The 17,100-nt window shown below is 43.3% G+C and overlaps 1 protein-coding gene across 6 annotated transcripts in view; it reads left to right on the top strand.

Moving 5' to 3' along the window:
* EPN2 (epsin 2) overlaps nt 1-17,100 on the top strand; it is a 39,942-nt gene that overhangs the window by 3,418 nt on the left and 19,424 nt on the right. For 4 of the 6 annotated variants that reach the window (XM_042827555.1, XM_042827553.1, XM_042827554.1 and 1 more), the window contains exon 2: nt 14,344-15,115. In XM_042827555.1, coding sequence (XP_042683489.1) covers nt 14,521-15,115 — 595 coding nt within the window. In that variant the 5' untranslated portion in view covers nt 14,344-14,520. Of the gene's footprint in view, nt 1-1,022; nt 1,283-1,779; nt 2,047-14,343; nt 15,116-17,100 lie in introns of those variants that run through there. The other 2 variants (XM_042827551.1, XM_042827552.1) reach the window with 2 other exon arrangements.

Below are 17,100 nucleotides of genomic sequence, written 5' to 3'. Positions count from 1 at the left end.
ATAGATCCCAGCATCAGTGCCCTGCACCATGTTAATTGTTAATAGTGTGTATATCTGTTTTCATGTCACCCAGGGCTGGTAACATCAATGTCTCTAACTGTTCCTTCCCAGCTTGTTCTGGAGGTCAGGCTTGGTTTGCTCATGCCTTGCCCTGCATGCCGACCTGGCAACCACTGCTCTTCTCAGGTGGGGAACTGGAGCGCAGTGCAGAGCTGTGGTGTGAGCAGGTCCCAGCTCCCGGAGCTGTTTGCATCCCAGGCTCTCTTCATCCTGGCTTTACAGTGGAAGTGGCTGCGTACAGTTCTCCAAAATCTCTGATGCTGTAATTCTGTTGTCCTGGTGCATGCAGTTTATTTTCATTGTATCTCATAGTTCTTCCACGGTTAGGAATGCAGCTCCCTGGGCTGTCTGAAGTAATTAGTGGGAATTCTGGTGCGAGACCTTGTGATCCATGCAGTTCCCTTCCATGTTGCTGGCTGCTCCTGTCTTTCCTCAAGTGCTGTTTTATTAATGCAGCCTCCACTTGCTGAGTCTTCAATCATGTACCAGTATAATAAATACTACGTTTACAAGGCATGGAAAGTAAAATGGTTCTGGAGGGTGATCAGGTGGGATGCAGTCTGCTTCTGTGGAAGTGGTACAAACCCATCTTTTGTCTCCCAGACTTCTGTCTCGGTGTACTTTCTTGCCCTCGTGATTACCTTGCACTTTGCACACATACACCCATTTTATTGCTTATTTAAATAGATGTCCTGGTTCCTGTCTCTCCTGGGGTGATGTGCACATTCACCATGGCTTAGATATGATCACCTTTAGACCCAATGTTTTGTGGTATGGTTTTTTCCAATGGAAATTTCTGCTCTTATCCCTTAGAGTAAAATATTAAGCTGTGAATCATTCACTTGTTTTATACTTATAGTGTTATCACTTAATACTTTTACAAATTAATTGATACTGGGTTTTTTTTGTTTGCTTGTTTAAATTGTAAAGCTGCTTGCTAGTTTAGAAACACGCTGGGAACTTTTACCTGAGGGTGTTTTATGTCCAGTCCACAGGATAGAGTCAGAATACCCTTGGCAGTTGTTCAGTGTAGCAGTAGCTGAACTTGTGCCCAATTTGTGGGGCTGCTGTTCTAGAAACGACAGCATAGAGATGGGCAGTGAATTGTGAGGGCTGTAGTTAAACGCCACGTCTGTCCCTCCTGAGAAACCCAGTTGCCAGACGTTGAGTTAACCTTGCTTGGAGGGATGTATTTGCAGTTCTGAAGGTGTCACATCATAAGGTAATGTCTCCAAAATCAGACTGGTAGTTTTCATTACTTAAGAAGCAGAAACCCAAGTAGAGTGAGCTCTGTACTTCAGTTTGCTGGCTTGTTCCGTTGGGTTGAACTGTGCCACGGGGAAATCTCCCAATGTATGCTGAATCTCCCATGCAAGCTGAAGGCGTGAGGTGGGTGATGGAGCTGATAATGATGTTTCTTTTTCTTGGTTTGAACTTACATTAATTTCTGGAGTTAACATCGATTTAGCAGTTTCTGAACCTTTACCAGGGCAGTGGTCTTTCCTAGCTTTACTAGAACAAAGGCATTTTAAGAGTTTTCATGGAGAATTGTGTAATCTTATTACAACTGTTCCTATTTAAATCCCTTCCTTGTACTTAAATAACAATCTGTTGCCAGGTATTTCTTGATTGTAGTTTTTGTCAGATGCAATTTCTCCCCCTTTGTGTTTCTGTTGTATTTTTTTCTGATTGTGCAACCCTTAGGTTGGCAAACAGTTTATTTCCCAGTCAGTTCTTCTGACTTCGTTGGCACTGATTGCATGAGTAATTGCTCACTAGTGTAAGGGTTGCACAGTTCACAAATAAGACCTTTGTTTGTAGAACCTCCCGGACAAAACGCACAAAAATAATCAGAATACAGTTCTGATATTCCTTGGGGAAAGGCAAAACAAAGTATTTTTAAAAGCAACTTCCTCCCTTGAGACGCAGGCATGAAAGTCTCCCTCAGACATCTTTCCTTGCAGATAAGAAACCCGTACTGGAGCGGTGAGTTGTGTGTTGCTGGCTGGGTGAGCTGACTTGAGCAATGTTTGGGTTTGACCGTTCTCCTGATTTTTATTTTGAAGCAGTCAGGATTTTCTCAGCCTGTTCTCTTGACCCGGTTGCTGGTGCTGTTGCCTTTCTGCTAAGACCCAACTCTGCGCAGGGATAAGGCTTGTGACTTCCAGCAGGAAGATGCAGCTGTTTGATCCAGCCCCTTCCCTAACCCTATAAAATCAGCAAAAACTGAAGATCGTTAATTAGTCCTCATCCTTCTGTTGTAAATAGAGCTTGTGATGTGCCTGCCTGCCCTCTGACTGATGGCCAGGCACGCTGTCCTCTGTCATGCTGTATGTGAAGGGAAGTGCCCAAATTATTATTTGAAAAACAGAACTTCAGCACTTTTAATTATTCAGTTAGCTAATTAATCAGTGAAACACGTTACCATTTGGTGACGTTGCTGCAGCATCAGGAGTTATGTCTGCTTAAGGAGAGACAGGAATCCTGCATTTCCAGCAGTGTGCAGATCCAGGGGAGATGTGGTGAATCTTCGCAGCGCTCCTGCCCAGGTATTTCGTCATTTGATAAAACCTCTTTGTGCAAAAGCCATTTGAAAGCATCAGACTCACATCTGTTATCTGATAAAACATTTGCCTCTGAGCACATACCAGCTTATTGCATGGTTTTATGATTGTTTCTTGTAATGCTGTGTTTCTTGCAGTGATTCTCTCTTTTTTTTTTAAAGGCTTGCAATGCTTACTGATGATGAGAAGTGTTGCTATATTGTTGCTGCTGTTGTTGAACAAAGGTCAGAAAAGTTACACTTCGGTTACCGGTTTGGGAGAGCGTTTCTCAGAAACTAAAGATAATGCCTCTGGAGGAATGTGCTCAGATAAACAGTGTGGCACCAAGTGCTTCCCTCGTTAGGAGCGTGCAAACAACGATTGGAAATCAATATTTAACATTGCAGGTGCAGCCATTGAGAATGTCTGTCATTTTCTCCTGTTAGATTCTGAAAGCACCGATTTCTGCGTGCTGCTCAGAACAGGAGGACGTTGTGTTGGACTGCAGTTACACGTCCCACTTTTTCATCAGAAGAACTGCTTTCTGAGGGTGTTTTTTAAAGATTGGTACTTGGATGATGTGCCTACAAGATTCCTGTTTGTGTGCTTATAGCTCTCTTGGAAAGAGTTAATAAAGAGGCAGCCTACAGAAAGCTTTGTAACAGGTCTTGTTTGTTTGTTTTAGAATTCTTGAATTTTAGGGAAAACAGAGGATGAATGTTTTTGTGACAACAAACAAAATCACTTTAAAACTCTCTTTTAAACTTTTATTTCAGAGAAACACTGAGGTATATAATGAAAGGATGCGAGGGTGTTATTTTAGTCAGCTGAACTGCTTAAGTGTTGCATTTCAACTTTACAAATCACTGCCCCTTCTGTGAGGCACGGAGGCACAGTGACATGTCAGAGTGCCTCTCCAGACACGTCTGGCTTTCTGTGTGTTTGACAACGTGGGGAATAATCTCCTTTTGCCTCGCCTGCTGCTTAAAGCACGCTGAACAGCACGACTGACGTTTCTGTGTCTGTCTTCCAACTAAGAGCATCCTCTTATATCTAACTTCCCAATAACCTGAATATGTGATGCCTCCAAGAGAGTACCTGTGGGTGCTTTGCAGGGCAGAACATGGTACGTATGTGCAGCATGTGGTGCTGAGAGGTGCTCGTTGTGGTGGTGATTCTGTGCTGATGCTGCAGCTGCTGAAGCACTGAAGATATAAAGGAGGACCGATTGTTTTGTGGGTTGCCTTCATTACGCCATTTTTAATATGCTTCCTGAGGGGGTTTCTGTCCTGAGGTGATGGCTTTGGACGTGAGGGGTCTGGGGCTGCGCTGGTCGCTTGCAGTCGATGCCAAAAGTAACATGTAGGGCTTTGATACTGTTAGCTTACCAGGTGTAAGTGAAGGAAACGTGCTTGAACATCCTGAATTCAGCGTCTTTGTTGTGTGCATGCCAGCACAGAGCTGTGTCTGGATGCCTTGGGACAAAGCCAGAGTTTCCAGCTTTTTTTTTTCTTTTTCTTTTTTTTTTTTTCTGGGTAGTGTATATAATGCACGGTGGCTTTTCCTGTCTCTGGAAATGCTGATCTTTGGTTTTATTTTAAGAAGGGATTTCTATTTTCTAATTCAGAAAAAAAAGAAAAATACACTTCAAAGGAGGAGGAAAATCTGTTTGTTTTCCTTCTAGTTTGTGCTTTATAAAAAAGCTTAAACACATCATCAAAACTTGCTTCCCTTCCAACCTCAGAGCACAGAAGCAGAGCAGATGAAGGAGGGTGGTGTCCAAGGCCCCACAGGGATGCTGAGCCCCCTGCAGGGGTGCAGTGCAGGATGTGATCCTGCTGGGTCCCTTCCAGTTCGGGGGGTTCTGTGGTTTTAAATGCTGTGGAGCCTGTGCTCTGTGAGTCCCCCCTTGCACTTTGCCTATGCTGCTATTAAAATACAGTATCTTTTCTATTTTCTCCTTTCATGGGAAAGCAGAGTAAAGGAGAATTAAGCACCGCCTGCTGCTTACAAGCTAAATAGATGCAAATTGGGTCCCCTCCCTTAGTGTTGCATCCTTTCTCCTTACGGGTTGCCACATTGTTTTGATTAAAGCAGTTCCATGGCCAACTCCCAACCTGGAGGGCAGGTGAGAGGAAAAGTCCCTGATTGCAGCTCAGCTATTAACATATCTTTTGGAGTTTGTAATGTCACCTTTTTGCAGAAAACAAGGTGCCAGGAGCTTCAGAGAGCAGAGCATTGTCAGAAAGGCAGACATCAAAGTGGAAAGAAAAGATGAGTTTATTTAAAATATAGTAAAAAGACTTAAAACATTCATGCTAACCTATGAGAGCTATTAAAAATTTTGGAAAGCCTTTGAAGCTGAGCATTAAAGATTTAATGGTATTAATTGAACTAAGCTGTGGGAGTTAAGGATATGTAGACACATGTGTAAGTGTATGTATTGTAAGGCATTATCTGCATTAAGGAGGCTGACTACTGAGTGTGGAGTTCATTGTACTCGGTTTGTGAAGGCTACCTTAACAAAACACTGCTTATTCTGGGCCTTAATTAAGAGTAGATACCATAAAAAGCTGAAAGTGTAAACAAAAGTGCAATATACCAACTATCTTTTATAAACCTGCTGTGAGACAGAGAATACCAGGCCTGGTGGATCTGACAAGGCAAAGCAAGCAAGGTAGTTTCTAATGTACGCTTTGAAGATCATTTTGTTTCTTAATATTATCAAGTCTGACTTTTTGTTTTAAAGAGTAGATACTATTTCCTTTCAGTGTTATGAGAACAATAACTTACTGCTGCTGTACTCAGTAATGTGGTTCCTCTGACCCGTGGCAGGACTAAAGGTACGGGAATTTTGGTAGTCCTGCTTCCACGTTTGTTGGCAGTTTGGGGAGCTGTTTGCTTTTTATGTACTTAGAACTCAGCACTGTTGGGACTACTTGTTGCTGGAAGGAGGTGGTCCCTCCTTAGCTTTGAAAATAGCTAGCAAGGAAAAGCTGGATTTGGATCTGTAGCACATTTAACAATTGCAGTGCTAGCCTGGTGTTGATGGAACCATACCATCAAACCATGATTGTTTTTAGTTTTGTTTTCCTTTATAACCTGAGAACTTTATTCTAAAGACTTACATGACTCCACTGCTAGCAAGCAGGGGAAAGCCAGGCCCATATGTCCTTTACTGGAAAATGAGCAATGAAAGCTTCTTGCAGGTGTCCAGGTGGTCTGGCAGAGGCAGCTGATGTCCAGGGGCGAGTGGGAGCAGACAGATTTCATTGGCACAGCAGTGCTGTGTGTGGGGACACAGCCAGCCTTGTCAAGAGGGATAACAGGATTGAGGGTGATCTCAGTACATTCATTTTTCCTCCTTCAGGAAGGTGGTTGCTGACAGCACAGGGTGGGTTGTTTGAGCTTTTCTTGCTGCAAATGTAGTTACTAAATGATTCAGCATGATCCTGTACCCACGCGTTTTAGCAGTATTGATGAATTCATTACCCTTCTGTTAGCTGATGGATGTTAATGGACTAGAATGTCTGCTGTGCATTCAAACTAGATGGAACGCTCTCGAAAAAAAATTAGAAAATGGAGTGGGTGAGTTTTTAAGTCACTTTCTTGTTCTGTTTATAAATCTGAAGAGAGAGACTGCTTTTAATAATATGCAGTAAAGGTGGTTAAAAAAATAATCCACAGGGCAGTGCAGGCAGCCATGGGATGTACAGAAAGTAGTATTACGTGGTTTGAAGTACATTCACCAACACAGCAACAGCAACAAAATGAAAATCACATCTTAAGCTATAACCAAATGCATCTGAAGTACCAGAGGTTTGACTTCTGTATTACGAGTGCTGTGTGTTGCCTCAGATCCTGATGCTTTGTGTTGCCTCTGGGGCTCCTTGCAGGGTCTACGGACTCCTCAGGACATGAACAGAACAGGCAGAGTATCAAAACGGGGGGCTGTGACGTGTGCTGTGCAAGAGCTGACTGCAATAAATGCCCTTTAATAATGAAACAGGTGCAGATGCTTTTTAGTAACGAGTCTTTGTCATCCTCTATGTGCACAGCGAGCAAACTCCCACTCACTTTCCATCTAAGTGTCCAGAATAGGTAGAGAGTAGGTAGAGTATTGATGCTGTAGGATAGATTCAGAAGCGTGGAGCAATCATGATGACAGCTGAAAATTGCTGCGTGTCTGCTGAGGAGAATGTGGGATTCTCTGGCATTTTTCCAGGTAGATTTTTTTTTCCTAATTCCACAGTCATCAACAAAATAAGAATAAAGATAAGAATAAATATTTACATTTGGGAATAGGAGGATCCTTATCAGTGCCTGAATGAAGCAAGCAGAAAGTTACAAACGGCATAATGAAGAAAAATCAAGGAGTCCTTTTAACAGGTGGGCTGATTTGTTTGTCTTCCAGTGCTTCACTTCCATCAAAGATGACCTTTATGTAGGTCAAAAATCAGGATCTGAGGCAACGCAGAAGCAGACCAAAATGACTAATTAGCAGTGTTTGTGAGTGCTGGCTCCTGCTAAGTGTAACCCAGCTTAAGTCAGGCTGCAGACAGAGGAGCAGCAGCTGGGTGCATGAAAAATATTTGGGAACGGAAGGTGCATGGTATGAAAAGATAAGGAGGAATAAGAGGGAAAGATGGACGTGTTACGGGACAGATAGCTGAAATCAGTCTGCAGGAAGGACAGGTCCAAGATTTCATAGTGCTACCCCCCTTTTTTTTTTTTTTTTTTTGCTGTTGTTGTTCCTTTTTAGTGGCTGTCTTCAGCTTGAAACAAAGTGAATAAGTTTTACTCTTCTGGGTGATAAAAAGGAGATCTCCCAGAAAATCCCCTGCTTGCAGTTCTTACCTGCTGAAGGCAAGTCTCAGGGCTCAGCTGCTGTCTTTGCAGCTATTTGAGCTTCCACATGCAGCTTTAGCTTTTGCCTCGTGAATTGTAGCTGGGGAGTGCTGTTGAAATGAATATTACTTCCCTTGTTTGTATTTCAAAGTACTTCAGAGTGACCTTGGGATTAATTCTGACCAATCTGTCAGAAAACCCAGCTCCCCTGGATCTTCTGATTTTGGCCAAAAAAAAAAAAAATTCCATGCACGGAGAATTTTAGGTTACAAGTTTCCCACTTATTGCAACTTAATTAGTCATGAGCACACATCTGCATGTAGCTTAATGTTTTAGGGATGAAGTAACCTCATGTTAACTATTGCCAGTTACAGGTGAATTAAATCCACGTGTTGATGTTTCAAGAGGAGCGTGCAAGTATGGTGGCTGTGTCAGGTGGCGCCTGAAGTCACATAGCCTGTGGATGAGCACTGAAGAATGTGGCTAAGATACTAAATCAAGCACTGGGCTCTTTACAGGCTCCCATTTGTGCAGGTAGCCATTACCTTAGCAGTGTTACATGAGAAAAATGTAGCTGGTCTTGGTTGTCTGAACAGTGATGGCTTTGCAGATCTGACTGTTCCTCAAACAGTTCATTAGAAATTCATGCTGTAATGTAAAAGTATTAATTAGTCTCTCAGCTTCTAGCTGTGGTAACATGGAGAGTTAAACCAGTGTTCTTTCCTAATCTGTGTCATGATGAGTGTTTGCCTTTGTCCTATTGAGTTTATTAATGTGGTTGCATGGCTGTGGTGTGTGGGTGGGGAGAAGAAACTGCTCATGGTGACGTCTGCTTTGTAGTAATGAAGTGCAAACCAAATGGAGTTAATGAGATCTTTGTGCAGCTGTAAGGAGAAGGTACCTTCCCCACATGACATCTGGTGGGTGAGCTCAAACATATATAGGAATATGGTTGTTGGTGGTATTCCAAAATTGTGTAAAGCAGTATAAGAGCTGAGGATGTAGCTCACGTTTTGTAGTCCTGCAGGCTCTTCCTTTGCACTGCTTGCACTGCCCTGGTGGCTGAGCTGATTTGTCAGGCTCTGAGCTGCTGGGTGGGGGAGTGATGGCTTCCCTGTGGCTGGTGCCCATCACCTTGTAAGCAGCCCGACTACCAAGGCTGGGCTTCTGTAATCAGTTATAATCTAAGGCTCGTCCTCTGGCAAGAACATCAGATGTCTTCCTTCTCCCTTCCAAAATGAAAAGAGAGAAATGTCTCCCACTGTCTTTAATTCATTTGAAAACACTGCTCAGCATTGCTGGTGAACTGAATTTATTTCAAATTATTGCCCTTTTCTAAGGCATGCATTGGGTGATTACTTTTTTCTTCCCTAATTGTGAGAATCAAAGATGAAGTCCTTTCATTCAAGTAGGTAATCCCCAGAGAACAAGCTCCTTTTGAGAGGTTGGGTAGGTATTTTCACTGCCTCGTTGGATTAATTTGCATGTAGCATTTCTGATTCAGTGCGTAATGGCTTGACCTTATGCTGTTTGTAATTCTGCAATATTCTGTTACTCATTACACCCGGTACTTGCTGTATTACTGGTGGAAAATAAACTGTGGTCTGCTGCATAAAATGAAGCCAGGACTGTCGATGACACTTGACCTAACCGTAGAAGGAGGAATGTGTTATTCTAAAGAGATGTTGTCAAAGCTTGTAATCCTAAAATTAGACCTCCAGCGTTGCTCAGGTTTGGATTGCTGCGGTGATTTGCACGGCTCTCGCAGAGGCAAACTTGTGAGCATCACTGGGGCTGCATGGCTGTACTTCAGCAAAGCCAGATGTGAGCTGCTGCAGAACTGGTGCTGGCAGTGCAGGTGGTGCTGCTGTGCTCTCGTCCCTGGCTTTCTGCCCTGTGCCTCCTGCTTGTAGGCTGAGGTGCGAGCTGAGCTCTCCGTTCAGCTCTGCCTTCCTATGCTAGGTAGGCTTGTAGTAAGAAAAGGTGGTAAAGGAGTAGAAGCAACTGAAGGTAAATTTGTGTCTGTAAATCTGCTTTGTGGCTGGGTGGAGGGCTGGACTTGGCACTGCTGTGCAGTCAGTGCAGAAACTAACCCTGGGCTTCATGAATATGCATGGTTTGAAGGAGGGTATCTATCAGTATTAACTCTCGATTTAAAGAAATCATTCGGCCACCTGCTGTCTGTGAAAGCTGGGCTTGTTCTCTCATTTGTAAAAGGGAGTGGAAGGCTTCCAAAACTTTTAATTTTGAACCGTTTCCTTTTCTCAGAAATTAAACTGAGGGGAGGACAAGCGTTTAAACTGTATAAAATGGAAATCAAACCTTTCTTCTGGAGATCAGCCTGTTCTTCAAACCATTTGCCAATCTGTGTTTATAATTCATTTCCTAAATAAGCAAAAGGAAGGACATTGATGGTAATTTCAGTGTCTTCATTTTGCTGCCTTATTCACATGAATTGCTGTTTTCTCTGCTGTGTAACAGCAAGAGAGAGCTAATAAGTGTGCTGCTTGTTGGCTCGTCTGCACAGTACCAAGCTTCCCTGCTTCTCTTCCCACTCTTCTTCGAGGCATTGCAGCATACAGTTGTCCCTCTTCCTGTTTGGTTTTGGGATCAATGTTTGTATTACAGTGGATATTGCACTGTGGGCAGTCTGGTGATATTTTTTTGGTCATCCAGTTGTTCCGTAAGAATTATTTATAAACAGGGAAGTGTATTGTGAACTGAGTTGGAGAATTTCTTTAGCAGTGTGGGATCCAGCGTAAGAAAAGTCAGAAAAAAAAAACACAGAATCACCGAATCATTCAGGTTGGAAAAGACCTCTCTCAGATCCCCGTGTCCAAGCCATCCCCCCATGCCCACTGACCACATCCCCAGGTGCCACATCTCCCCAGTCTGGAGCACCTCCAGGGCTGTGACCCCTCCACTCCCTGGCAGCACTGCTGGTGTCTGACCGCTCTTTCAGAGAAGAATTTTTTCCTAAATATCCAACCTGTTTTTGCTGTCATTTTTATTTCTGGGTTATTATTTGGCTGGATTTCACATAAACGTTTGTACTTTGTTCATTTATCAACGAGTTCTGGTTCCCATGTGTGGCAAATAAGGCTTTCTGAAAGCACAGTAGTTGTGTCTGTACACATGACAAGTACCATCAGTAAAGCAAGGTGAGAATTTACAATGCCAGGTGATTTGAATCTTTCCTTTTCCATAAATAGTTGCTGGCTGATGGTTACGGCTGGGGATGTGTCTGTGGGCAGATCCTGTGCTCTGTGCAGGTGTGGGCTGAGTTTCTGTCTGGGGGAACTCTCCCTTACTCAGCATCTGGCAGCACTTCCCTTCCAGCCGGCTTCTTTGCAGCCTGGTGAGAAGCATTCCCCAACCTCCGGAGTCTCGGATGTACCCTAAAATTCAGCTCCTGCCTCTGTCACTTCACCCTGATAGCAAAGAGAGCAGATCTCGGAGTCTATGTATGTTCAGATCTCAGAAATCAAGCTGTGTGCTGCCCACAGCTGCTGTGGGCCTGGTCCTGGGCACTGCCAGAGCTCTTGGAGTGTTTGGTGCTAGACAGCAAAAGCTCTTTGCTTAACTGCAGCGTGAGTCCAAGGCTGAAAGCTTGTGGTTATCTTTCTGTGTGTAAAGGGAAATCTTCTGATGTAAATGAAGATGTCTGCAGTGACTGCCTGAAAATTGCAAGATGATTCAGTTAGTGACTTGGAAAAAATATAACTTGATGCATAAATTAGATTAGATGTTCACTGTAGTCCACAGCAATTTTTTAATGCAAATTTCTGACAACCTGCTTGTATTTACTGTAGTTTTTCACCATTTTTCTTGCCCATGTGATGTGAAAGGCTTTCCATCCATCTCCAGTCCATACCCAACTGGGCTGTGTACGTATTTACCTCCAGGCTCAAAGGGAAGGGCATTTATCAGGGAGACAAACCCTGGTTTGAGTTTTGCATTCCTGAGATCTGAGTGGATTCTGCTGAAAGTCTGCATATAGGTGGGTTCATGTGGCTGCTTCTTTGAACTGAGTTTCTTAAGGACTTTGTGGCTTGGCCTCAGTTCTGCATTAGTCTCAGCAAATTAAATATGGTCTCCTTCATTTAGTGAGCTTGATCTCCGAGAGAGCTATTGAGAAGTTCAGTCAGGAATTCCCTCTGTCTGAACATTGTGTCTGAAAAAGCACTGTGAGAATTCATTGGGATTATTTGTGTAATGAAATTATCAGCATAGTGAAAAGGAAATTGAGTATTGCCCTCCGGGTTACCCTCGATAGCACAAGGAAGCTTCACTTAGTTGTCTACAGAAATGTGTGTTTCTATCAGAGAGGGCCCAGGGAGGCAGGGTTTGGAAGGCTCACCTGGGCTGAGCAAGCCTCTTCTCCCTCTGACCTTCTAAAGAGACGTTCTGAAGCTGATGGTGCTTTTCCTGTTGTTGGCAGGGGACAGTGGCTACAACCAACTGCTCTTGCTTTCTGCTGTCCTTGCAACGCTGGTGTTAAGCATGCAAACACAGATTTGTGCTGAAGTTGCAAGTGCATTGTGCTTCCTGGTGGTTTGTTGTGGGATGTGGATTCACTGAGGTCTCTGAAACAGTCCAAGCTTTCTGTGCAAGAATGTGATTGCGCATTAGAAGTGGTTTCTCACTTCTGTGCAGTGGGGTTGTTTGGCTCTTTCTGATCTCTTTGCCGGTAAGATGGGCTGTTGGCTGTTCCAGGATCTGTAATAGGGTCAAACGCTTCCTTTTTGTGATGCAGAAGCAGATAGCGAAAGCATCTGAGTTCTCAGTGAGGCTCACTGCTCCTGCTAAATAGTCTTGAATGTTACAACCAGAATGTGGAGGGGGAGAAAAAACAACAGGAAAAAACAGATGTCCTATTTGCACTCCCATCACCTTCTGCATTTTTAATAGAATAAAATGAAGTTCATAAACAAGGAACTCCGTGAGCCATGACTTGTGTTCCCATTACTGCCCTTGCCTTATAGCAAACTGCAGATACTTTTCCTTTGTGGAGCTGCAGCCAGTGGATTTGCACAGTTGTGTTGTGATTGTAATCATTTGGTTCTACATAGGTCACTCCAAAAGTGAGGCTTCCATGGAAACTACAATAGATACAAAGGGTACAGCACAATTGGGTAGAGTGAATTCTCAGCTGCAGAATGATATTTTTCAATGTAGTTTAATGGAATATTGGTGGGAAGGTTCAACTTCAACTGTTGTGGTCATAGTGGTCATAGCTCCACTGCCTCTGATGTGGCTCAACATAATAAAATAGGAGGCGTTACTTTTGGAGCATCCTTCCTACTTATTCCATTGACCAGAAATGATTATTTAGGACTAATGTGTCTGTGTAGTGTAAAATTTACCTTTCCAGATATCATGTGTGGTATTGAAGAGATGTGTTCAATATCTGTGAAACTGGAAGATGTAATGAAACGTGCTTTTCTTTCTCCTGTGGAGGCAGATGGAGCTGAGGCACTTGGTTGCATAGTGCACTTCAGAGCCACACAAGGGAGCTTTCAGGAGGACAGGCGAGCCAGCAGAGTTGGGCAGTGACTTCTGACACGCAGCTGTGAGCGCATGGGAACGTTCCTGCAGGACCGTGCTGAGGCTCTGGGAATGTCCCAGCAGAGGATGGGCCCTTGCTTTCCATCCCTGTAATTGGGCAGCACACCGGAGTTGTTCTGCCGTAGCTGAACTGAGGTGTTTTCTAGGGAGGATATATGGCTTTATGCTGAAGAAGTCGTTATAGGGCTGCCTGCTGTCTGAGCTGACGCCTAATTCTGCTTTCATTTTAAATGGCATGATAACAATTTGAAGAATGGTAACAGTGTTGGGAAGGAAGCCCGTGCTTTGCTGCTTTCCCATGTTGTTTGTAAGCAAGCCAGTTCCTTCTTTTGGGTGTGTGGAGAAATGTCGTTAGAGGACATCTTAAGAATGCGATCTCTGTTAATGTGTCAAATACAGAACCAGTGCTTAGTGTTCAGGCAACCCATGTATGCTGCAGCAAAAACTGCCATTTTGCTCCAGTAACATATTCTAAAGCTTAATAGGCCGCTGTTTACTTGAAACAATGGCATTAAAAAAATAACTGAAGCAGGTTTCCAGCTCCACAGCTTGTCCTTGGGTTTTCTTGCTGGTCATTTTGGTTTTACATTTCCATTTTCGTATAATTAAAAATTCTTCTGTGCCGTGTGAAAGACACGCGGAGCAGAAATTGAGAGTCTGGCGACTGCTGTTAGATGCACAAAGGAAATGCATTTGGAAAAAACATTCCCTGTAATCCGCTTAGCACCAAAGGTCACCTTGAGCTGAGTGCATCCTTCTGTGCTCCTCCCTGGGCCTCGAGCAAACACAGAGCACAGTTCAAGATCTCTGCCCTGACCCTGGTGCTCTCTGCATTTGTCTGGGGCCTCGGAAATTGCTTGCCTACTAGCAGGAAATTCGCTTGTTCTCTCAGCACAAGATTACTGCAGCAATGGGAGCAGACTGCGACTGTCAGCTCTAATGTAATTTCCCATAAACTCTGGAAGCTGATGTTGTATTTCCTGTAATTAAAAATTCTAGGCAATTCAGTTTCGTGGACTTTGGTTCCCTTTTCAAATCCTGCATTTGCATCAGCACAGTGATTTTCTTGCTTTCGTGTTGTTCAGCAGCTCAGACGTTATTGAGCCTCAATATTGTTTTATAGTGCAACTTTGCCGTAGTTACTCTACCCCTTATTCTTGAGGTGGGAAGAGCAAGTTGTTTCCAAAATGCGACGCTCTGAAGAAATTCGGAGAGAAAATTCATCACTCTTAACAGAATTTCTCAAAAGTGTATCTGCTTTGCTTTTTAAGTAGGAATAATTGAAGCCGCAACTAATTGTGCTTTGTTTTCTTTTCTTGCTTAGGTCATGATTTTCATTTTCTCGTGTCATTTTCTTGAAGAGAGGAAATGATTGTAGTGGAACTTCTTACAGATAAGCCACAGGTATGGATTCGTCGTAGTTCAGAAACGTTCGTAGAAGAGCAGATATAGCCCCTTTTTTTGTGTTCCAGCAGCTGTCTTACTGAAAAGGGAAATAAAAATGACGACTTCGTCTATTAGGCGGCAGATGAAGAACATTGTGAACAATTACTCGGAGGCCGAAATCAAAGTGCGGGAAGCGACCTCCAACGACCCATGGGGTCCCTCGAGTTCGCTGATGACTGAAATAGCAGATCTGACCTACAACGTTGTGGCCTTCTCTGAAATTATGAGCATGATCTGGAAGCGACTCAATGACCACGGCAAGAACTGGCGACACGTGTACAAGGCCCTCACTCTGTTAGATTACCTGATTAAAACTGGTTCTGAGAGAGTGGCGCAGCAGTGTAAAGAGAATATTTTTGCTATCCAAACGTTGAAAGATTTCCAGTATATTGATCGAGATGGTAAAGACCAGGGCATCAATGTGAGGGAGAAATCCAAGCAGCTTGTGTCTCTGCTGAAGGATGACGAGCGACTGAAGACAGAGAGGGCCCAGGCACTGAAGACCAAAGAACGCATGGCTCAGGTGGCCACTGGGGTGGGCAGCAACCAGATCACCTTTGGTCGGGGCTCCAGTCAGCCCAACTTGTCCACCAGCTACTCGGAGCAGGAGTATGGCAAGTCTGGAGGCTCCCCAGCATCCTACCATGGCTGTAAGTACAAGCAAACCTGTGCAAAGCTTTCTTCTTTTTTTGTTTTTCCTTTTGAGATATTTTCTATTCTGATTTGCCGTTAGAAGTGAGAGTACGTGGCGCTTTCTAGAAGGGTTAAGGTGCTCATTGCAAGGGGCTGTTTGCAAGAGCTGGATCCTGGAAGGCCTGCTCTGTGGCACTGAGGTCTCTTTGGTTGGGTTTTTGGTCTGGAGAGGATGGGTGTGTTGATAAACTCCATTTAAAAAGCAGTTGCTTACTGTCAGTTCCCAAGCATAGCATTGTAGGGCTGCTTTTGTGAACACATTCCAGTGTTTGATGTGAGAGGGTCCTCAATCCCAGGAGGGAGATGGTTAATTAATTTTCTTTTTCCCTACTTTTAAAAGAATTACTTGACTTTTTTAATTCTTATGTTTCCTTCCCTTTTAAATTTAAGTGGAAAAAAGTTACAAATACCAGGTTTGTCTGGCATCATTTTGCTAGGAGGTTCATGATGCTGCTATTCCATTTTAGCAAGAGTATTGGAACTGAACTTCCTTTATTGCTTTTCTTGCTTGCTCAGCTGTTTGTAGAGTAGTAACACTGTGAATGTGTCAGTATTTTGATATTTATACAATCAACGTTTGGCGTGCAACTATCAGTACAAAATACTGTATTTCATTCTTAAAATAAATAAATAAAGCCACCAGAAAAATATGGTGATGTGGGAAGAATGGATTCTTTATACCAGTGCTTGGGGGAACTCCCTGTGATGTTAGGAAGAGGCCTGAGTTGGCACTAAGTCCTTCTTAATGTAAGTAATGATCTGATGAAAGCTGCTTTGGCTGAAATGTCAGTGGTTGTGGTCTAATTCTGAAGGAAAATCTTTTCTTAAATGAATGCTTATAATGTGTGGGGGGCTGTGACAGAGCCAGTGTGGTGAGTCGATGGAGCACCAGTTTTAAGAATCCCCAGTTTGTTGTGTCCTGCATCCCAAAGTGTGGGAATGGTGTCAGAACCTCTGTTGTGAAGGCAGCAGGAAGCTGCCAGGACAAAGCAAGCTAGGATGAAGAATATCTCAGTCTCATAAAGGCTGTAGAGAAAAAGCAGGAGAAGGTAATGTTTTTCTTAAAGGAAATGCTTTTAGGACCCAGGACTATAAGCAAAAAGCTTGTGAAGACATCCAGGCATGGCAATTTCCATTTTTGTCTCTTATTTTAACAATGGAATAACAGATATTTTAGATTTTCTTTAATACCATGCTTGAGCATTGATTCAGTGTGTTTTTTTTAAAGGAGACACATTTCTGTCCCTGCCAGAATACTTTTTTCTTTAATGTAGACCTCAGATCTCATTTAATGATCTTAAAAAATTATCCCTAATTAAGGAGATAGCTTGGAATATTGTTGTTTTTAACGTCTGCTGAAGGACTGAACTAACAGCCACCGAGGCACACTGAGCACACCTCTGGTTTGTCCCACTGCTCTTTCTTCACCAGCTACACTTTAATTGGGGCACGCAACCAGTGTTTGTCATGCTGAGTGCTGCCAGAGGCTCCCAGCTATTTCTCTCAGCAAGGATTGAGCAATGCAGGGTGTGTTTGAGTTGTTATTCCTTGGACATTTGAGGAATTTTGATGGGGGACTAGATGTCAAGTTTGGTCGTTCTTTCAGTACCCAGCATGAGGTTACTGGGTGTTCTCATTTGCCTCCATGTTGGTTTGCTGTGTGTCTCTATTTGAAAGATTCCTGTTGAGGTAATGATTTCTTAACCATTTTTCCCTCTTCCCTTGTTAGCCACATACCTCAGACAAGCCTGAGATTTCCAAACCTGCTTTTTTTTCCCCCCTGTAATTCTTCCTCTGTTACAGACTGTCCTGCATAGAGGCATCTAGATTTAATTGTAATATCTTTTCCAGTAGCATGAGATTTGCTGCTTAGAAAATGTACACTAATTCTTGCTAAAGATATAGCATACTTGATTAGTATTTCAATGCAAATAAAGTTTGG

This window comes from Centrocercus urophasianus, unplaced genomic scaffold, assembly GCF_019232065.1.
Source record: "Centrocercus urophasianus isolate 14NV4802_14NV808 unplaced genomic scaffold, USGS_Curo_1.0 seq_29, whole genome shotgun sequence".
NCBI classification, from domain to species: Eukaryota; Metazoa; Chordata; class Aves; order Galliformes; family Phasianidae; genus Centrocercus; species Centrocercus urophasianus.
Note: the sequence above shows the minus strand (reverse complement) of the source record. Positions and strands in the feature narration are given on the sequence as shown.